Source organism: Pezoporus wallicus, unplaced genomic scaffold (genome assembly GCF_028554395.1).
Source record: "Pezoporus wallicus isolate ANWC-B61680 ecotype Strahan unplaced genomic scaffold, APGP_CSIRO_Pwel_v1 contig_6658, whole genome shotgun sequence".
In the NCBI taxonomy this organism is placed as follows: domain Eukaryota; kingdom Metazoa; phylum Chordata; class Aves; order Psittaciformes; family Psittacidae; genus Pezoporus; species Pezoporus wallicus.
In genome coordinates this window covers 4243836-4267028 of record NW_026642312.1, presented here as the reverse complement: position 1 = coordinate 4267028, position 23193 = coordinate 4243836, and the positions used below count along the sequence as shown (strand labels likewise).

Below are 23193 nucleotides of genomic sequence, written 5' to 3'. Positions count from 1 at the left end.
AGTGTTATGTAGAAAAAGAGTGAATTCCCACATGCATTAACAAAAATAAGCCCCACTACTCTGTCAGGTTTACCTTTATGTTGCGATAATAGCCACCAGTTTTGCCTCTCCCTCCCCTAGCCATCACCTTCTGGACTGATTAAGACTGGGAGGATTAGAAAAAAATAAAATAATGGAGGTTCTCACTTAATCATGCTCCCCTTTCAGGGGAGAGCTCTGAATCAGGATGGCACAAGGATGAAGTGAGCAGAGAGGTCCTCCCTGAAATCAGACCTATTCAGCAGCTCCAGGTCAGGTTTGCACTTTGAGCCAGGCAGTTGTGATCTTGTTCCCAGAATGCAGTACTACTGCGTGGGCACATGACAGACGTCAGTTCTGATCGTTTCAGGATTGTTTGTAATTACCAGCTTACAAGGACTATCAAGGAAGTCAGTGTTCATGCTGCCAATACTTCTACCAAATGCGAATTATTCCAGGACACTGTCTCTAAAACAACATCACTTCCAAATTACTTCAAGATGCCTAGCAGCAGATGGACCGCAGACTTACATCCTAAATGAAAATTATCACACCTTGACTGAAGGAGGTAGGGGGTGAAGAGAAGCTCATTACCAAGTACGAAAAGTCATGAACGTCAAGTACTACACACCGAATTAAAGCAACAACACTCTGCATAAAGAATTTTCAGGCTATTTCCCATAAAGCTGCATTTCATCTCTTCCAACAGTTTACTTTAGGGAAGTGAAAGTAAGGGATGGATGTGCAGAACCAAATTAAACTGTTACGTCAAAACGATCCATCTCTTGGCATCTATACATAAATTGACTAGTCTCACTAGACTCTGCTAGTTAGACTAACATGTGGCACTTAAATTTTTCAGCTATATTTACCAGGTTGTCTTCTCAATTTTCAACTGGGAAAATGAAGGCATTTCTCTGCAAGGTTTGTGTTAAAATTCTTTTTTTCAGACAAGTCTTACATTTCCTTCTTTTTTCATATTTTGAAAGCTAAACATGTTTTTAGGCATTTCCCCTTTCCCCCCCCTCCTTTTAGTCAAACTGATCTTGGCAGATCATGAATCATCAACTAACACTGCAACTCTTATCTCCATCTTAAGAAACAGGAAATCAAACTGAAAAAAAAATGTATAAATCAAGGCTCCTCTCTCTTTGCTTTTCATTCTTTTCCTGTATCTGCTAGAAAAGCTCAGTCTGTATTCATGTCCATGCCTACAGTCTGAAGAAACTAGGATAGAATTAATCATATCCAATTTATGCCACATATTAAAGATAATGGATACAAATCTAAGCAAAGCCTAGGAGAGTTAAGATGTTAACTCATAACACTGCTATGCCAAAACTAAGCTCCTGGAATCATTCTTTGCCATCCTATCTTGAAAAGAAGCCAAAGAAACCCCCCCAAATATATATCTGCATGTCTCAAATTCTCCCTCCCCCTGGGCTAATGCTCAGAATCTAACCAGGAGAGATTTCCTCAGGTATTGTAAACAGTATCGGGGTTATGTCTGAGCAATTAGATTTACATTTTCTCTAACCCTTTTTGCCTAGGAAATCTTGCAGGATTAAAGACATTATTATTATCATGTGCAACAGCAGTAAATCCAGAGGATAACACTGCTCATGAGTTGTTTTCTGAACTTGCTACAGAGCCTACAGATATGCTCTAGACTGAAGAGGCATACTATACAGAGACCAGATCCTCATCTAAGGCTGTAGAGACAGGCCTGTTGACACCAGCTGAGAGTCTAGCCTACTTATGCTACTTAAAATACATTTAAGAAAAGCAGTGATTTGCTAGAGTAATTAAGGATTCAGTTTTCAAATGCCTTCCTAGAAAGTGCTCTGATGTAGGCTTCCAACTTTCCAGGCCCCTAAAAATCTACCACAAATGTTCTGTTAACTACTGCAGCAGTACTACTGGATTGTCTCCATAATCAAGTAATGTCATCACGGTCACCAAGAAGCCAAATTCCCAAGTACTCTTCTTACTCACTTTCAATGAATAAATCTTTCATGAGATAACTGTTTCCCCCCAGCACACATATGCCTCTATTGAAATGGCAATTGCTCTTAACATTAAGTCAATCTACAATTAGTCATATAGTGTTAGACCACACACTCACTTTGCTGACTCTCAGCAGGCAGCAGTGAACAGTGCTGTGGGAGAGGAGAGGAGGACAAATCATGCAGAAGAGTGCTCCTGAGACTGCTCTGCAGAAACCTGCTGCTTGGGAACCTCCCAAGCCAGAGGCTATGTCCTTGTATTTAGTAGCCCTTAACAAAAACGATTTTTCATGAATTTTCTAGTGGCTTTTGTAATCCAACACTACTTCTTGCAGAGTTTAGTGCTGCTTTTTTGGAGTTCATCATTGGTAGGGCATTTAACAAAGCAAAACATCTCTGTATCACCCGTAAACTTGAAGATTTCACTGTTTACTTCCTTAAGGTCACTAGCAACAATCAATAGTTTCACTGTTTACATATATGAAGTCATATGTCTACCATTTCTGTAAATATAGATTTTGTTTATTCATTCGAATCCTAACACATGAATATTTGCCCAGAAGCTTGGCCCAACACTGCCTCCTGTACTGAAAGGTGAACTGGGCTATGGAATCCCATAGCAGTAAACACTCACTGAAATTATGGCAGACTAAAGAAACTACGAAGATTCAACAACTCAAATATTAGCAAGTATCATTACAAAGGCTGTTAAATTCTGAGATGACTTCTGATAGAAATTTTGCTGCTAATTTTTTTGCACAGACACTTTGCCTTATTTGATAATCTTCATCTTGTAGTAACATAATTAAGCTCAAATAAAAACGAATGCAGAAGCTATTTACTTGCCAAGGTTTTTCTCTTAAATACATTCAAAGAAAAAACTTAGAAAATATTAACAGGCAAATAGTTAATTTGCTTCAGCAATGTGAATGCTGAATTAGATTCAGCATATGAATCTATTACTTAATTCTTTTGTTTACATAGTTTTTCACCTATGCCACCTAGTGAATGTAACAGTGTCAGAAAACTTTAGTTCAGGATTTTCTAAAGAAAAAATAATGAGTGGGTTCTCAATGTAAAGTTCCTGTGAAGTTACCCCAAAACAGAGGTTATATACATTGATGGAACTGTTACCAAAATCTGTATGAATGTCCATAGGAAGAAAAACCTATTTGGGATGTGCAGGATTCAAAAAAACGCAAACAAAGTTTCTCGTTAAATAAACCAGCCTCCCATGGGATATGGCAGAAGACACTCCCGATTATCAGAAACTAGAAATAAAGTACAGGGATAAATCAAATATAATGATGGAAGTTAACAGTGGAATCCTGCAGGAATCTCAAAAAGAGATCTAAATAGCGAGATGACAATATATGCTAATGTTAGTGAATTATTCAGCTTAAAAAAAAAAAACAAACCTGAACATATATGGTTACAAGGGATCTCAGAGGAACGATGGAACAATAAAGTGAAAGAGAAAGATGACACCTTGATGAATGCAGAATATACACACTGGGATAACCAATCCTAACTGTACATAATAATGATGGGCTCTAGAACAGTTATTACACTCAAAACCAAATGTTGGAATCACCATGAAAAGATTTGTTAAATCAGCAGCTTAATACCCTAAAGGCAGCTACAAAGTCAACTGGAAAATGAGAGCAACTAAGAGAAGGAAAAAAAAAGCAGAAAAACAGAACTATGCCAGTGTGTAAGTCTACAGTGTACTTTTACCCTCCACACTGCAATTCAAGTTATCCCACCACAAAAAAAACACCAAAGACAGAAAAAGAGAACTCCAGGAAAAATGCACACTAGAGAGGAGAAACTAAAACAAAGACAGTTATTCACTATTTCTTAGTAAGCAAGACTTGAAGGCACAGGAAATAGTTCCAGGCAAGCAAAAAGCAAACGCTTTCTGCAACACAGGCTACTCTAACTGTGGTGCTACCATCAACAGAAATACGATTATTGAAGTGAGAAATGTGTGTATGATCAAAAGAGGACAAGAGAAATAGTAACTAGGTCCACTGGCTAACATGATTAGCAAATTTCTAAGCAGTAATTTGGATTGCTAGATGCTTGGAGGCCCTTTCTACACTGGCCCTTCTTGTACACTGTTCTGAAGCACCATCTGCCAAGGAGTGCTACACAGGCAGGCGAAGAGAGACAAGAGCTTTGTACTGGCCCCGCATAGCCATTCATATTCTTTAAAACAGGAGATGAAGGAAGAGATTATAATGAGGTTATAATTCCCCCTTTCCTTCATTGTATTAATAGTTCTTTATTGTTTTAGAAGACATGGCAACAGGCAGGGAGAAGTATGATCTATATAGCATCTTAAAAAGCCATTAGTTAATAAACCTACATAAATTTAAAAAAAATGCTGCAGAGGAAGACAAAATCTGGTGCATTAACTGCAAGCAGTTATCTTTCCTTTCCTTGTCCTATTGGCACAAGAAAACTGTGTCCATTAACTTGGCAAATTTCCTCTTCCCAGTAAAAGGTATTAAAATCTGAAAGAATTATCAAAGAAATACTAAAAAATATCTTCTAGCCTACTTGGTATGCACAGATTTGCAAAAAATGCCAACAAGACTCCTCATTAAACTGAGTTATCATGGGATACAGCAGGAGACACTCTTGAGGATCAGAAACTACTTTAAAACATTTATGAATATCACATATCTATTTCTGTTAGAAATATGCAGCTCCTAAAAACTTCTCTCCTCCCTCTCCCCCCAGTCTAACACAGAAAATCTAAAGGAGCCAAGTCCTGATCAGAATCAGGTACATTGTTAATCAGCTCTGCACAGAAGGCAGAACACATACACAGAGGTCTCTCAACATTAAAAAGAAGGTTGATTTTAGGAAAACACATCAGGAAGAGGACAACTGGAAATCACCAATACAGAAATAATTTTAAGGCTAAGACACAGCACAAAGTAAGAACATGAAGACTGGGAAACAAGGTAGCATAAGGGGAGATCCTCCAAAGGGCAGCAGCAGGAATAGGTAATACATTATCAGCAGGACTGCAAATTTTCTGCAGTTGTGCTCACGTGTAAAATATGAAGGAAAAATGTAGTATTAATTTCCAAATCATCTAGAGGTCATCAAAACCATCCCAGTACAGGGAAGGAATCAGAACAGGCAGTGCCATCAGACAGAACTCCTATGTTTGGAGAAAAAAGGAGAACACGCAGCTCTGTTCCATAGAAGCTTTTGCGGTTCTGTCATTTTTTCCCCACTGTAAACCGAAGCAAGAATAAAATCTTTCAAATGCACCAGCAGAAACAGAATTGTGCAATGCCTGAAAACTGGAAATTAATTCTACAGCAGTTTTCAAAGCAATAAATAAGAATGATAAATTCCATTTAGTCAAAAGCCTTCTACACAGCCCTATGTGGAAGAATTTGTGTTAATGTTATTAGCGTCACTGTTGATATAAAACAACATACACATGGCTACATACACTTTTCCTCTAGAATCACAAGTTAGCATCATCCTAGAAATAAAAGAAGACTCACACAAGTGTAAAAATACCCAGTTCGCTTACCGTAATTTCATTCCATCACCTCCAATACAAAAGCAACATTTTAACAAACAAGCCAAATGGGACTGGGCATTAACTGGTCATTTAATTAATGAGTGTCCCACAAAGTCAAAAGTCTAAACTACTGCATGCAAAGAAGTTGGTTATTAGCAACAACAACATGGTGCATATTAGTAAATACGGTAATATGTTGGATGCAAAAAATGAAATATTAAAAATAATCTAGCAATGGCAGCTTTCATAAGTAATGCAAAATACTCTTCATCATCCTAACAACTACCAAACAGAAAACGCAGTTTCTAAACACTAACGTTCTAAATACTAGTACGAGGTTACAGTTTCAGGAGAGCGCCTTGTCAGGACTGGAGGACAATCAAGCTCATTATCAGAGTTTAATGTATACAAGGATGCATACACTCAGTAATGAAATCGCGCTTACTGAATTATTTTGAATACTTTCAGTAGTTCCAAACACTCTCAAAAGGGACACTACAACTTAAGCTGTTCCAGCAAAAACCAGCCTTGCTCTCCCAATACCTGGGGCTCTGCATTTATTTTTTCTTTTTCTTTTTCTTTTCAAATCAAGACGAGTGCTTTAGAGTATGCTTTGGGAAGCAATGACAAACATTCAGTATTGCAAAGTACAAAAAAATCCCAGCATCTGTCTTTAATAGAGCGCCCTGTATTTGTCATTTTCCCCAGAGTGAAATTTATAATTTGAGAAGACATGGAACCCAGTCATACCCTTGGCACGTTGTCAACTGCAAGCTTAATGCTACCTGCCACCCCAGGCAAAATCCCAAGGCAAGGAACAGGAGCTCAGTCTGAATACGTGACTCAAGACCTGGGGAAGGCAGAGTGCCCCTGCTGCAAAAGACATCAGTGAAACCAAACACACCAGGACTCTCAGACTGTCTCATTCAGTACTGCAGTATGGGGCGCTAGATGAAGCATGCCATGGATCTCTCCGTAATTAAGAGCTAGCTGAGTATTTAATTATGAATGTAACAACCTGGGGAGAAAAAAAAAAAAAAGAGAAGAAAAAAAAAAAAAGGAAAAAAAGTTACATTTCAAGATCATTAGGGAACCATTTTGGTTATACCCCGCAGCAACAAAGCTAGCTCCTCTTTGAACACAGTAAGAGCCCCAGGCTCACCATGTTATATATATTTTAAGGAATGAATCCCAGAGAAACTGAAACTCATCAGAACTAAGATTTGTATGAATGTTATCAAAATATTTTTTATTAATTGCCATTTAACAAATGCCTGTGACCAAGATGCAATCACTGAAACGTTACAATAAAATTAAAAGGCAGCAAGCCTACCGCAGCAAACGCTTTCTCATCAAGTAATGTGCTGCAATGAACAGCTCCATCAACTGCTACAGCAGACTAAATAAAACTAGGATGCTAATATAACAAACATTTTCAGTGTTGTCTTTAATTATCGTCCATATATCTCCCGATTCTAGTACCAGTGTCCTAGGAGCAGCTGAATGAAATTCCCTCCTGTTTGGTCTAGTGACAGTTAACAAATGATAATTCTAAGTTTATTTTAATACTAATGCTTCAAAGTTCAGCACCTGATGCAGCTAAGGCAGAAGAAACTTAGGGAGAGGAAGGTGCTACTTGAGAAACTAAATCCCCCTCAGCGCACATGGTGTCAATCTCACACACCTCCTACTCATTTTCAGCTCATGGTGACTTTACTTCAAACATAGGGTTTTGACTCTAAATAAACAAGTAGCATCTGGTCCTCTGGCAGCTTTTTCTAGCAGAAATTCATACCTTTAGATTGAGAAATGTTCTCAGCGCTCCTTAACAACTAATAGAGGTTTGGTCTTAGGTGGTATAATCAAAAGGATTTGACTGTACTTTGGGGTTTGGAAACTTTTTTACTTTATAATGACAGTTGGGGCTGTTCAGTCTGTAGAAGAGAAGGCTGCACGGAGACCTCATAGCAGCCTTCCAGTATCTGAAGGGGGCCTACAAGGATGCCAGAGAAGGACCCTTCATCAGGGACTGCAGCGATAGGACAAGGGGTATGGCTTCAAACTTAAACAGAGGAAGTTCAGGTTAGTTGTTCTTTACAGTGAGGGTGATGAGGCACTGGAACAGGCTGCCCAAGGTAGTTGTGAATGCTCCATCCCTGGCAGTGTTCAAGACCAGGTTGGGCAGAGTCTTGGGTGACATGGTTTAGTGTGAGGTGTTCCTGCCCTTGGCAGGAGATTTGGAACTAGATGATCTTAAGGTCCTTTCCAACTCTAACCATTCTGCGATTCTATGCCCATGTAATATCTGTTTCAACACTGTGCGTTCAAACTGGCATGGTGACCTCCATCCCATGCATTCCAATACTTCAGAAAGATTCCAAGAGAAAAGCACAAAGCAAAATGCCACTACTCAAGATACTAGCTTAAGATACTTTATTCTTCCATACAGATATTGAAAACCACTCACAAGATACTACTTCCCACCCATTTTCCTCTCACATATGACTAAGCTTTTCTCACTTTCCTCATCACACAGAACAGAAATTATAGACTTTTATTCTTGTAAAATGTTGTTTTTTGGTGTTTTTTTTTTTTTACACCAGCTTGGCTGACAATTCAACTCAGCTTTCCAGCTAATTTCCTAAGACAGCATATGTTTCTTTGAAACTAAACTCAGCTCTCACTGAGCTGCATGGTGGATCTTCTATCCATTTTGAGGGAGGGAAATATCAGATCTTTTTTAGTTCTTTCACACATGCACACAGTACTTCAGGAATATGAAAAGAGCTATCCATATCATGTCATAACTAGCACTTACACTGATGGATTTATCAACTTACTGCATCAAGAAATACTGGAAGCATGAAACAGTCTCTCAGAAGACTCACATCTTTCTGTACGAAAATGCTTCATTCATAATCTTGTCTATATTTCTCTCCACTCCCTAAATTCACAGATATTTTCACTTCTTAAATGGAGATATTCACACCCCCTTTTCTTGCCTTACAGTAGTTCTGCATAGAAAAATCAGTATTGTATATTCTATTCCCTATACTTATAGTTAAATCTATATACGTATATGCATTTGATACAGTTCAACACAGGTCACAGCAATTACTTTGCTACTTCTGCAGTAGCAGATCTGTAGAAGGTATTATCCTGAAAACTCACAGGAAATTTGCTAATATCAGGTTTAGATCTTATAATTAAACAAATTATGCATATATAAACTTTAGTAGACTTAAGCATCTGTTAATCATAAAAATTCTATGCAAAAGATTAAGACAAAAGATGAATGAGGTGGGAAAACGCATTGAAGGCAATGTCACTTACTCAAAGAAGAGCATGACACTATTAACAAGCTATTCCCTTAACTGTGAAGTGAATTTCAGTCCAAAATAATAAAGATCAGAAGAAGAAAGGAGAAAAAAGAAAAACACCACTTACACCAAATCGTGTTGGAAAATAAAGATGTTATGGAGAAGGTAGGAAGCTATTTTCCTCACTGAGCTATGTTATGTATTCTGCTTAATAATATTACAAAACTATAGCTGAATTTTTATTTTTTTACAGCTCTTTTGCCAGCAGAAATTCCTTTTAGCCTTTGGAATATTTAAGCAAGTAAAGAAAAAGTTATGGTCACACCAAACTCCAGAATGCAGTGGGGTGATGCCCAACATTTGCTGCAGTCTGCACCTTTCCCAGAAACTGCTGCAAGCATGGTGTTCACAGCTGGATTGCTTTTCCCCCTGATTATTTCATCCTCTAAGGCCAACTGCCTCTAAAGCTCTACCTCTGAGTAATGAGAATTTGAATTACAAAGACATGAATAAAACCCCTCAAGAGTCATATCCATTATATCCATATATTTAATCTAGTTGCAGGTTTTAGATGGTCAATCATAAAATGGCAACATACAGTCTGTGAATAAAATCTTTGTGTAAAGCTACATCAGCTCACAGAGATGATAACAGAATTGGGCACCAAAAAGAGGGGGAAAAAAGGTGGTTAGAAAAGTGGTGGAAGAAATGTGAAATCTGTCAAAGAGGAGAATCTAGGCGTTGATGACAGATGCTTGTACACAGCAGCAGCTCACTCCTTCAAAGCTTCCTTCACTGACACAATAGGCCAAGGGACCTCTTAAGCCAAAACGTAAGAGGCCCTGCTGCCAGAGAGGGAGACTCAGTCAAACACTGAAGTTGCACATTTCCTCTCCAAAAACTTCAGCACAAGTTGTAGCAGCTTATGTGTCCCAACCTATCACTATCTTTTAACCTTAAATATTCATCATGCTGAGCCAATGCCACCTTGCTTTTCCAATAATTTGGTTTTACAGATGCATGAACAGAGTAAAGAGGTCTTTTTTCAACTTTATGTTAGTGAACTACATGGGAGAAACACTCACTCTGAGTATTTATGGAAATACAATGCTACCTGTTCACAACAGTTTGGTGTCCATGTTTAACAAACTCTGAAGCATCCCTTTCTTAGAACACTCAAGATTTCCCACTGACAAGTACCTGTTGACTCTACAGCAGACAACGTTAGAACTAACCTGACTGAAACACCTTCATCCATGACGGAAACTACCTCCTACAGGACTTGTGTGCAAGCAAGCTGAACACCAGACGTCATTTCCCAAGTCTTAGCTGTGCTGAAGGGCAGCTATTCCCAAGTGAAAGGGTCAGGACTTTGACTCTACAGTTTCTGCCCCAGCTAAACAACCAGAACAACAGGGTAAAATCAAGGAGTAGAAAGAGCTTCAAGCACTTCCATATTTAGGGTGCGAACAAACATACAAGCCTCCTCTAATGGCTTAACTCTATAATCTACTTCCTATTTTTTAAATTGTCAGAAGTTTGGACAACGTTAGGGTCATTAACAAGGCAAATATTAAATATATTTCAATGACAGCAGAAGCTTCAGTGGCAAATGAAAAATGGAAATAACAATGCCTGTTGTTATTTCTTCTTAATCGCAACAGAACTAAGTGAGGGAAAGGAAAAAAAATATACTTTGAATTAAATGCTGTACCTGCAGCCTAAATTTTTGAGACTTTCATCACACTTCTAAACGAAAAAAAGCAGATGCAGCTGAACTAACATATTCAAACTTAACAAGTAACACAGAGATACCTGAAGGATAACACAGGCCTTCAACAACTCCTCTATCACCATGAAATTGAGTAGGTACCAAGACTGGCTCTTTGACATACGGACACCCATATGCTTCATTAGCACGATTTTGGTTTTGAGTCACCACATTCTAAATTATCCTCCCATTTGTTTTTTTTTTTCTGTTGTTTTTTCTTTTTACCCAATGAATATGTCTGAGGCCAAAATCCACACCCTTAACTGAATTAAAATCCAGGCTACATAATTTATTCTTTCTAGAGCTAATGGAAAGGCAGACACTATGCTGGATTCACAATCCCCAGGTAAGTTTAAGTTATAAAACACGTAATTTACATATGTATACTGAGAAACCACTCTACTGCATTTATATTCAGGAATTAAATAACTGTAATTACCCACTTTGTTTCAGAAATACAACAAAGGAGAGGGAAAGAGTCTTTAGACATGAAAGCCTCTGCAGTTTACCCTGTTTGTTAAAAGGCAAAATGAGTCATATATTTGCCTTAAATATTTTCCTTAAAATCCAGATGCTGATACATAATTACAGTTTCTTCTTCTAGGGGTCCCAGAGAGACAATTAATAAAGCTTTTGTGCAAAACTGAACAAGCAGCTCTCACTTCAAATTATGTGTCTTTCAGGAGTATTTATTATGGCTAGAGTCAGATGCTGGCACCAGGAGCGCACATGCTATTACAAATCGCAGTTAAACATGCATTAATGGGCTTCTAATAAGCCCAGGACTATGGATAGCCTACTTATTCAAAATATTTTCTATAACAACATACAGCCCTGGAAAACTACAGTTTCTATTCATAATCCTTCCTCTACATTTCACCTTCATCTATCATCACAAAGAAAAAAAAAGGCACTTCCAGCAGCAATCAGTGTGACTGTCAATCAACCAAAACTGCAGCCATATCCAATACCCAAATCAACTCAAGTGTTAAGCAATTACAGAAACATTAAGAAAATCAGTAACAGACCAGAAGCTCATCCAGCTTGTATACTATCTCCAGCTAGGTTGGAGATATCAAAATCTCTCTTGTCTTGAAGAACATGTGGGCTAAGGACCCCACCTCACAGTCAAGTTTGCCCCTGACATCTTGACCACAGTGCTGCCACTGGCTTGGGATGCCACACAAATTTTTTTTAGTTCACCTAAACCAAATGATGTAACCCTCCCTTCTTTCATTGAGTCTTCTCCATATAATCCTTTTCAGCCATTCGTCTTTAAGTAAAACTATATTTACACCAGACTTATAGAAGTATTTCCAATACCACTTAAGGCCATGCACTGCCTCGCAGGCAAAGTTTAAATTTGTATAACATCATCTTACCCCATATTGTTTTACGGGATCACAAATCACCATTATAACAACTCAGCCCACCATTTCATGAAAACGTATGCTGTCACAACAATTTTATTTTAGGAAACAGAACTAAATAAAATACTTTGCAGAGTAAATTACAGTAACTAGATTGCAGGTTGCTAAACAACTGAGAAAAGAAATATCAAAGATGATATACCTGGTGAATGTTAAAGTCACCTTTATCACAGCAATTAGCTACTGTAGAGGTGTTTACCTGTATCAGCTTTGTTTACATTGAGACTAGAAACACTGACCCAACATCTTTTTCTGCAAGCATGATGCAAAAACAAAGTCAACTGTCTCCAAAGCCACAAATACTTCCGTGAACATTAGCTGAAAGCCTTCTTGCTGAGCAGCTGCTCAGATTTGTGCCATCATGGGGAGGCCACGTGCCCTCAGATCTCCCAGGGAACTCTGGGAAAGCTCAAAAATCTTCTGCCTTGATTTACTCCCAATTCCACTAATCTGTGCTCATCTAAACCTAAAATGAGATTAAAACAATCAATCATCCTAGCCTCCCTCTTCACACACAAATTACTCTTCTCTGTTTTGTTATTTTGTCTCGCGTCACTGTCAGCTGCCTGCATCACCCAATACCAGTTGCCTGAAGGGCTGTTTACTTCTTCTGACTTTGAATGCAATAAGGAGATTGCATCATACCAATGATACTATCATAAAATGGCAAAGACTAAAAACACCAGACTAGAAAGTTAAGCACACAGATGTCTCTGAACCTCCTTTCCAAAGGGACATAAAATACCAACTAACAAAGACCAAAAGGTACATATATATTGGTAACAGAGGAAGCAGAGTAGAATTCTAGTGGTTTCTTCTCCCCCTCCTGATAAACCTGTTCCTATCTCCTGAAAAACCTCCCTCTACAGGCATCAGACATCCAAGTGTTTCAGAAGGGCACTGTGAATCAGCAGGAGCAGACAGAGAAACTCCAGGGGACTGCACCTTCCTGCACAAAAGCAGCTGACATGCTGCAAACGTAATTTAATTTTGACAAACAACAACTTCAAGTACTATGGCCTGTGGAGTTTGCCTATTCTGTCTAAGGCTAAATAACTTCTTGCACACATCTATAGCTTGTACAGCCACCGGAGCTGTACAAGCATTCCCACAGGAGCCTACAACAGGCACATCAAACCTTCTCCCTCACAGAAACAAAGGTTTCCCAGTTCTACCAGGAAAACAACTTGTCTCAGACTTGTAAACCAACTCATAGTTTTGTTTTATAATTCACGCTGGTTCCCATCTAACTATGCTCCTTTTGTCAATTCTGACGCTTTCTGTCTCAAAAGGATTAAATCAAGGAAGTAAGAAGTTCAGACCAATCTTTTCTGCATTAATATACAAAGAACAACTGAATGAATACACAAGTGCCTAATACAGACTAATAACACACCCTCTACAAGAAAACCAAGGTGAAGAGCACGCTCCGAGTGCATATTTTGGAAATAAACTGATCAGGTGGCTGAAGGAGTGTATTTTACGGGGTGCAACAGCCAACTGCTCCCTAGTTAATACAGTAGCTGTCGAGTTCATTAAACCTCCTCCTCTACCTTTAAACCATAAACGTTGCTCACAGACCTGCTTTACAATATTAATATACAGTGTGTATTTGTTAGCATCTCAGGATCAGGACTGCACTCCTCCTGATCCTTCAACTGAAGAGGCTTTGCTTTGCTTGTGGATTAGTCTCAGGGCAGCTGACCTGGACTCCCTGAAGATAACACTGAAATGGAACAGATAGTCCAAGGAAACACTTCACACATGCCAGCTAGGACTGGACCTTCAGTCCAGAGGACCAGACTAAATAATCTCCAAAACACACAGTGCGAACATGAAGTACCCAGCACTGCCTGTTTCTCCCTGCCAATCTTCTTCTATTGTGACACAGCACCTGCTAAAGCAGACACAGCCACAAATATCAAGGTTAAAAATTAACTTTTCCTTATGCTATTTCAGTGAGAGGCATGGGGAATTAAAATCGTGTTTGAAGAATCCTTTATAAAGCAGATAGCTATACTGGAGCAGAGGTGTAGATCTGTGAACAGGCATAAGAAGTCCTCTCAATAATCCTAATGAGATTCCCTCACCATGAGGTTGAGGAAATGTGATAATAAACAGGTATATAACACTGCACTGGGTCTGGCTGAGATGAAGTTAATTTTCCCCACAGCCACCCTCACAGTGCTGTCCTTGGTATTGCTAGCTAGAAAGGTGTGGGTAACACACCAGGTGTTTCGGCTGCTGCTGAGCAGTGCTTGCACAGCATCAAGGCTGTCTCTCCAACGTTTCCCCCTCATCAGTAAGCTGGCAGTAGGCAAGATCTTGAGAGGTGATATAGCCAGGACGGCTGACCAAAACTGACCAAAAGGATATTCCACTGCATATGACATCTGATCAGCAACAAAAGCAAAGAGAAAAGAGAGGGAGGGCATTTGTTATTACAAGGTTTGTCTTCTGAACCACCCACTACACATACTGGACATCACCTACTGATGGGAAATAGAGTACATGTCTTCTGTGTTCCTTTGCTTCCATGCATAGTCTTTGGTTTTTCTTTATTAAACTGCCTTTAACTTGACCCACAGGTTTTTTCCACCCTATTTTCTCCCCACCCTGTCCTGCTAAGGAGGGGAGTGACAGAGCAGCTTGGTGAGGACCTGGCAACCAGCCAAAGCCAACTCAAACACACCTCAAATAAAAGAATGTATCCCCAAGCACAGTTTAAATTAACCGCAAGATATGATTCCTTCCTTTGGACAAAACTCATTGCAGTACAGACTCTGTTCTGTGCCACTGAACCGAAATACAAGATGACCAACTCGGTTAAGGAAGAAATGGCATAAAGTTCATCTTCCTGCCTTTCATTTGGCTATAATGATTAAAACTATTTTTCCCTTCTCATGAAGGTGTTTCCTTTCAAGTTGTGAGTTAGTAAATAGACATGGTTGTTCTTATTTATACAGACATTTTCACAATGCTTATTTATTACCATTGTTTTACATGCAAAATAAACATCATGTAAGTCAGGCTACTTCTCAAAGCACAAGAATGTCTGGGTTTTTTTTACCTTGAGCAAATAGCAAGGACAAACCCATGCAATAAGCTAGTACACAAAGATCTTGGGCAAATATAGTCTTGGTTACAAGAAAAAGCAGCACAAAACCAGGTGTCTTTGTATGAACAGAAATACAGCAACAGTTCATTGAACCTCCCTGCTTTCAATTCTACACAGCAATTACTGGATAGATCTAGTTAAAAATAGATCTAGGTAACTGCTGTTTGTCTTGTATGCTCCATCACTGAAACTGCTATATTCCTACCTAAAATAAAAGCAGATATTAATACCACTGATTTTTTTACTTGTCTTTTAAAAGCACCACATTGTCAAATACCTCACAGAGAAAAAAAGTATGGGCCAAAGGGTACAAGGAATCATCTATCCCACAGCAAGATCACCTTCATACACAGATTGACAGCCTAATGCTTGTGTCCAAATATGCCTACTCTCTGTATTTCTGCACAGTCTGAAGCAGTATGCATAGATTTTAGGAAAGTTGATGTTTTTCTTTAACTGTACTTTTTCCCTAACCTTCACTTACCTGGCAAGATCATTCAAAGGAGGCTCAGCAAGGTAAAAATTCTCAAATTCCCCAATTCTCTTGAAAGAGCATGTAACTTCTTACTGCTTTAAATCGATTTTATGATGCAAAACCAACCGGTTTGACCAAATGGTGACAAGGTTCAAGGTCACAGAAATTCACTGTAGCACATGCCCCAAACCAAAGTGCTCACCTGCTGGTTTCCCAGTCTTGGTCATCCTTATCTTTTTCTTCTTTGGCATCAGAATTGTGCAGGTGTTTCTGCACAATACGCATCCCACCAGCCTTCACTGGAACAAAAATTAAAGAGACAGAACGAAACTCAGTCAGATCAGCATAAGTGAAAAATGTTTTAAGGATAAGCCTCCTTTCTCCCCTAAAACTTTGCCAAGTAGGGTAATAGTAATCACAGTTACAAAAAGTGGTCTGAAGCATTTAAAAGTGGCAAGCCTGAGGAACAGCTAGTTCAAGACCACATCTGCCATTCTTTATCACATCATGCCATCCATCTCTGCTCATCCTGAGAAGCTGCAGTTCATTTTACCACCTGCTTCCAAAACTATTTTAGAAAACTCAGCTTTCCTCCCACCCTTAATAACTTGCAGCAGTCAGAAGAACAAACCAAGGTGATGGTTCGCATAACACTATGCAGAAGTCCATGAACATCAATGTTAAATACTCCCATAAAACAAGAAGGGTTGAAGAACCTTACTCTGTCTTTTCAAGTTAAAAACAACAGCTATAATAATACTATTTATACGAAGAAGTACTTCACAAGCAGTATAATAAAAAGCAAAATTTAGGACAACTGTTAACCATTTAGAACAGAGCTTTTTGTTTTGCAAAACATAAGCATTTACCACATTTCAAATTCTTGTCATGATTCAGTTTTAGAAATGGCACAAAATTGGAAGAATTGCTTTGAAACAAAAAATGAGCACCGAAAGCAAATCCATTTGTGTTCATGATTTATCCCCTCCAAAGTGAAATATAAACCAGCAACCTAACCAGACCTAAAACTGCAGAGCAACAGGCCATCTGCTGTTGATCTGCCCTCTGTTTTAATATTGTATTTGTATGGGTTGGTTTGTTGGGATTTTTATTTTTTTTGTTGTTTCAATCATTGCTATACACACTTACAGGGCAGCCCAGGGTAAGACGATACAACTTGTTAGCTAATTCAATGGGTTACACAGCCACCAGTAACAATATCAGAAAACCGCTATTGTGGTCAGGAGTCAGTAAAACCACCTACAAACACACTGGTGTATGTTATACATTGTTGTGACACAGTAAGTCTGTGGACAGCCTCAGCAGAGTTGCAGCAGCCGGAGCAAGCAGGATGCCAGAGCAGCAGTTGGAAGGAGCCGAAGTGGCTTGCCAGCATGGCAAGGGGCAGCTGTACTTCTGACAGCTCTCCTGTGTCCAGTCTCAGAACGATTAAAGCACCTCACAGCAGTCCAGTGCTAATCCCTGAATCTAAAACCAGGTTTAGCTCCCAATTCTTAAACAGGACAGCACTGGAAAAGACACTTCTGTGCATTAATTTTACAGCCTGGGTGAAGTCAGGCAGCAAAGAGAAAGCAACCTGCCCCAGGACAGAGACTGTGACAGGCCTTTGGCTCTGGGATATTTTAGATGGATTCTAAACTCTATGAGGTATTTGAAAGATAAACTTCTGATTCAATAAAGGACATTAACTAAAGGCACATAATCAACAGACAAAACCAAAGTATCTTTTTAAACCTATCAAAACCTGTGTGCCCTTATAATGCATTAAAAAAGAACCAAACACACACACACACACAAAAAAACCCCATCAAAACACTAACCATTATGTCCTCTCACCAGCATAAAACTTACAAGATTTAAGTTGGTGAGAAATGTTTCACATGAGACAAGGAAAACCAGAAAGGTTAGGCAACAAAGAAATGTAATTTTAAAAATTAAACAAAAGTGAAATTCCTATTAACTTTTCTTGATGTAAAGTCCTTAGAAATTTATTTGCAAATGCAAACACTCCTAGTTCTGTCAAGTGCTGCCTTCTTCTAACATCTCAGGTAATCAAAGTGATTGGTATGTTTTGTTTACATTGCTTTATAAATTTAACATTGCACAATCGGTTCTTACTAGTTCCCTTTCAAATTACTTTTTGCAGAAGATGCTGTCTCCACAGCAACATCTGCCTGGTTACAACAGCACTTCTGGTATATACATGCACACCTTAACATTCTTCACTGTCTAACAGAAAACAGTACACAGAAATTCAGTGCTAATTTAGGTGGTCTAAAATCTCTCTCCCCTCATATTGCATACTATCAGGCCACCAGCCACTTGTTTGCACTTTATCTGTTATTGGCAAAGATATGCAGCTAACACATTCAGATCTGTCTGTATGTAGAATTAACAGGTATTAAAAACCAAATAAACAGACAATTAAAAGGCACAGCAGTGACTGACCAAGGCAGTAGTTTAATAATTTTAATAATCTGATTTCCTGCACTAATGTCAACAGGCATAATACAGACAGCTAAAAGTCTGTTGTTGAACAATTGAATAATCTAGTAGTCCAGGGTTACTGTGCAGATCTGGGAGACCAAAAGAAGAATCCAGCAAACAACTGTAGTAATAGTATTTCTGAGACCAAAAGTGAAGTAATTAGATGAGCATGCTGTACATAGAGGTGATGTACATCTCTGCCACCCCTGACACAGCATGCTCATACCCAGTCTATTTCCAAGAGGTTTAGTTTAGGATAAATACCTTTGCAACATAATTCACATTCCTTTTCAAAAGGTCTCAACCAGACTACACTATCTCAGGGTTAGACAGGGAGAAGAAATAATTATTACATCCACCAAACAAAAGAAAGACCCACTCCATTTGCAAGATCCTCTTGGGATTCACAAGGATTCATCTACTTCTTACTCACCTAGCATTCACCACATAATTTGACAGATGCTTAGGACCGTGATTTTGTCGCTTAGAAGTCACCCTTGAAAGAGCAAGACCTCCGATTTCCTCATAGTAAATCCAGCACAGTGCAGAGAGGATTTAAATAACTGATAAAGTACCTTCCAGAATACTGCCAAATATCAGTGCACAGAAGAGGAGGGTCCCAGTGACACCGTGTTGGGATTAGGAAGAAAGCAGTTCCCAGCTGACGAAGGAGCTCGAGCTGCATATGTTTGCTCAGGAGAGGTCAGGTGGGATCTGTGCTAAGGCAGGAGGGGACCAGGAATGGCTGTGGTGGTGATGGCCAACAGGCCACCAGCCTCTAAAGCATGAAATAGAGGGGATTACCTGCCAGCACACTCCAAGAAGAGTGCCACACAGGTCTGTTTGCCCCGCCACTAGGTAACAGCCAAGTTTTGGATATTAATTATTATCTGTCATGTTTTCCCCCTGAGAGGCAGACAGGACTGTCTTGTTTGTCCTGTGAATGCCAGCATGTGTTCCTCTTAAGGTTATGACTACTCCTTTTGAAATGCATTAAACTCTGTAAATCAATTACCCCTCAAGACAATCTGGAATCAGGAAACATTCTCAGTCTATTTATCACCTCTCCTTTCCCCTCACCCTGCTTCCACAATTCTTTCAAACTGCTCCCAGTTTCTGGGACTGAATTCTGAAATAAACTCCAAGGAGCTCAAGGAAGCACCAAGCACCTAGAGAAGTGCCACAGCTCACTCACCCAGGTTGCAGACCTGAGGCAGTCCTTTCTGGAGAAACCTTCCAGCTCAACCCACATCACCCCCTGGTCACAGCAATAAGACGGGGGCTTTTAGAAATCCAGAGTATAATCAAGAGCTATAGCAGCTTCCCCTTTTTCTTTAGTATTAAATATTAATACCAAATTTATTTCATACGTACAGTATAATAACTGATTCCATTACATCAATAAGACGTATGAAGAATGGAAGTAAGAGCTATTACATACGTTCATTTCACAGAAATCTTGGCTCAGAGTTATATTTTTTAAATGCAGGAAAAAGCACATAACTATTTTCAAAAACCAATTGCAAAGCTTCATAAATAAACTATTACCACAATCACCTTGCTTTATTCCTCCACAATATCTACTAGAAGAAATGAACAGCTAAAAGCATAATTACGCAGACTGCTTTAGTGGGACTGCAAGCTGCACAAACCTACTCAGCAATCTATTACAGATGCATTGATCTCACTGACAGATGGATACTTAAAGCTTAAGTTGGGGCCCTCTTAAGTTTCAGAATGGAGTTCAAAATTGCTTCATGCACCCTATTATCAGCCTGAGGTCTCGAGGTTTCTCTCCATTTCATTATCCTTTGTCTTTCCAAGTGCTGCTCTTGTCTTTCCTGCCCCTCATCCCCCCCAAAAGATCAGTGCAGAGAGGAAGCTAACAGACTGCACACAGTTGAGTAAGGGAGGGCTAACAGTGCATATGAAAAACAATGAATTTGACAATTCTGCTGTAATTTGATTACTTGAATCCTTCCTATATTTTATGTGTCTAATTCATACTCTATGGAGTAAGACACATCCATAATTACTGGTAGGGTTCTTTATACAGCAAAACCAGAGCTTTTAAGCCATTAGTCAGAAAATGATCCCCTATTCACATATTTGCCTTGCTAGGAACTTGCCTTGTTATTTAGGAACACAATTCCACATGAGTTTATGTAGTGATCTTTTATTTAAGAATGTTTGACTTTCATTTTATTAAAATTTGTTTGCACACTGCCCTACTGCATTACACTGTTGCTCAGGGATCTAAACCAGTTTGAGATGGAGGAGTAACACCTAGCTTCAGCCCCTACAGTAAATATAAACTGAAGCTAGTCAGTACATTTATTGTGGATATTCCCAATGTTAGAAGACCACAAGGCCAGCTTCTTCTGCCAACCAGCTCAGAACCATCTTCTTCCAGAAACAATCTGAAGATAATGTAAAGCATTAGGTTTTTTCTGGCCTCAAAGATAGACTTGGGTATTACCTTCCTTCCAAAGCTGAACTGGTTACATACAAAAAACCCTTCAGGGATGGTAATGATCTTTAACAGCACATGGCTGCAAAAGTTCTTCAGTTCATATGTGGATGCATGTTTTACAAAGAAAAAAAATAAAATGCTGAAATAACTCTAAAAGCAAGGGAAATCTGTACTGTACTGCAGTTGTGTTTTTGCATTGTACATTGCTGGTTTCTCCTGTGATCTATGGAGGCTCACTTCAGCTCTAAAAGAAACCCAGCTTTTTAAAAGGACAGGTTTTGAAGCAAAACTCTCAAACATGCAACATAAAATCAGAATCAGAAAATACAGTTACAAAGCATCTAAATGAAAATATCTGCCACTTATCCTTCATTCCCTTCCCACTGAAGGTGTGTCAGGAAGACACAGCTATACCAACCCAAGTTCTTAACCACCCTTTCATGCTGAAGGCCACTTCAAGGCAAGCCAGCTCGAGGAGCTATGGCAACAAAAGCTGTTCATGCAGAGGAAGTTGCTTTGGTCTGGTTCCCTGAGCCAGCTCACCACGTCAGGTAAGAGCTACTGTCACAAGGGAGACTGCAGAAGTAGGATCACCCTACTCAGCCAGGACATCAGCTTAACTGTAGCCCTGAACTGTATCTGCCCCTCAAAGCAAAGCCATCATTGCTCACTTCTATTACCTATTTAAAAGAATTTCAGGTCCTCATAATAAAACCACATAATTGGATTAGGGTTCAAAAACCTGTTTTCAAATTTAGCTTTAAATCTCATCAACTGATTTGAATATAAAACTAACCATCCCATGGTTTAGAATCAAGAACTGCACCAGGAAACACTGAGGACACATGAAAAGTTGCTGGTATGGTGACCAAAGCTCCCTTTTTTTAAGAAAACTAATAATGAGGAGAAGCTAACAGTACACGGAGGTACAAAACACCTTGGTAATGCGAGTACCTGAACCCCGTCTGTGTAGTAGAGAGGAACTGTTGTGTATAGTCAGCGGCAGAGCAGCGCCCCACCAAAGGAGAACCCCAGCTTCCTCCACAGACCACCCGCTGCTCGGCTTACCCATAAGCTCACAGCAGTGGGTAGAAGATACTGGACCTCCTTCGCAGGGCAGCTGGCTGACCGCTTTATGCGTTTCCTACCCTGCCAGCCTCCAGAATTAAAGCCGGGAGCGTGCACTGGCTCCAGCACTGGCCCTATAATGCTCGCGGGGAAAAGGGATGCACGGAATACTACTGATCTGCACTGTGTCTGCTCGGCGTGCTCTGTGCTGCCAACAGCCATGCAGCCGGCGATGTCGCCAGACTGCTCCTCTCTCCTTCCCGCCGGCATCAGCCGCCGGCGGTGGTTTCGTAGGCCTCTCGGGGCCGGGATGCCCTCACGGAGGAGGATCCATGAAGACAAGGCTGTTCGTCTCCCGGGTCAGAAGCCGGAGATGCCGAACAGCACAAACTCGGTGGGCGCTTGCCAGCAACATGAGGGCTCCCCTGGGAAAAGCAGGGCAGGGACCGTGGCCCCCATTACCGGTTGCTGGAGGGCCAGGGAAGCTGGGAGAGGGCGGGCGAGCGACAGGCAGCCACCGCGGGTACCCGCGCACCCGTCCCGGTGCCAGACGCCGAGTCAGCCGGATCCTGCGAGCGGAGGAGGATGGGGAAACCGCCCGGGGCTCACACCCCCAGCAGCAGCAGCGGCGGCGGCGCGGAGTGGGCGCCCTCACTCACCCTCCTCCGCCCCGGGACTTGGCGGGGAACCGGCGCCCGACTGGACTCTCCCGGAGGCGCTCGGCCCGCTTGTCCCGCGGCTACCCAGACCCCCCCGTCCCGTCCCCAGGGATGGGAAGAGAAAGAGCGGAGAGACGGGACCCGGCGGCCGTACCAGCAGGAGGGTGTCCGGCCCGCGTCTCTGCTTTCTCTCTGGGAGGCGAAGACATTTTACTGTGGCAGCGACCCCGCTACCCGCGCCCAACCTTCCCCGCGATGCGCGGCTCGGCCCCGTTCCCGCCCTGTCAACGTGGCCGCCGGGCGCCGGCGCCAGGACGCGCCCACCGGGGGGCGGTGTCCGGGCTCGCACCCGCTAAGCTGCCGCCGCCAACGCGGGGGAGCAGGGCAAGGGGGGACGGTGCCGCTGGGACCGGGGGTGGGGCTGGGCCCGTCCGAGCTTAGCCGAGGCTGTGGTGGGTGTTACAGCCGGTTCCCTTTGCGGCCGAGGGGGGTGCTTGCTTTGCCATTCGCTGTATCTCCGTTTCATTTTCTCTGTTTCCCTAGCGGTCTGAGTTTTAAGCGCGCATGATCCTTTTTGCCACAGCTAAGTGTGAAGCTAAGAGTTGCGAAACAGCTCCCCTGCTGAAGCCTGCCTTTTCTTCCCCACCCTCCCTCCCCGAGCAATAGGAATTAATCTCTACCTTTTGTAACTGCTTCCGGCAGCAGACTGCCTTTTGAAGTCCGGTTTGGATAGTGTATGTGGTTTCATAGAATTATAAGGTCAACTAGGTTGGAAAAGACATTTAAAATTACCA

General features: G+C 40.8%; 1 protein-coding gene across 1 annotated transcript in view; it reads right to left on the bottom strand.

The window, feature by feature from the left end:
- Window positions 1-22711, bottom strand: part of DAP (death associated protein) — a 51395-nt gene extending 28684 nt beyond the window's left edge. The window contains exons 1-2 of the mRNA XM_057428833.1: window positions 22554-22711; window positions 15894-15990 (exon numbers count right to left, since the gene is read on the bottom strand). Of these exons, the coding sequence (XP_057284816.1) occupies window positions 15894-15990; window positions 22554-22608 (152 nt within the window). The 5' untranslated portion in view covers window positions 22609-22711. The remainder of the gene's footprint in view (window positions 1-15893; window positions 15991-22553) is intronic.
- Window positions 22712-23193: the final 482 nt, after the last annotated feature.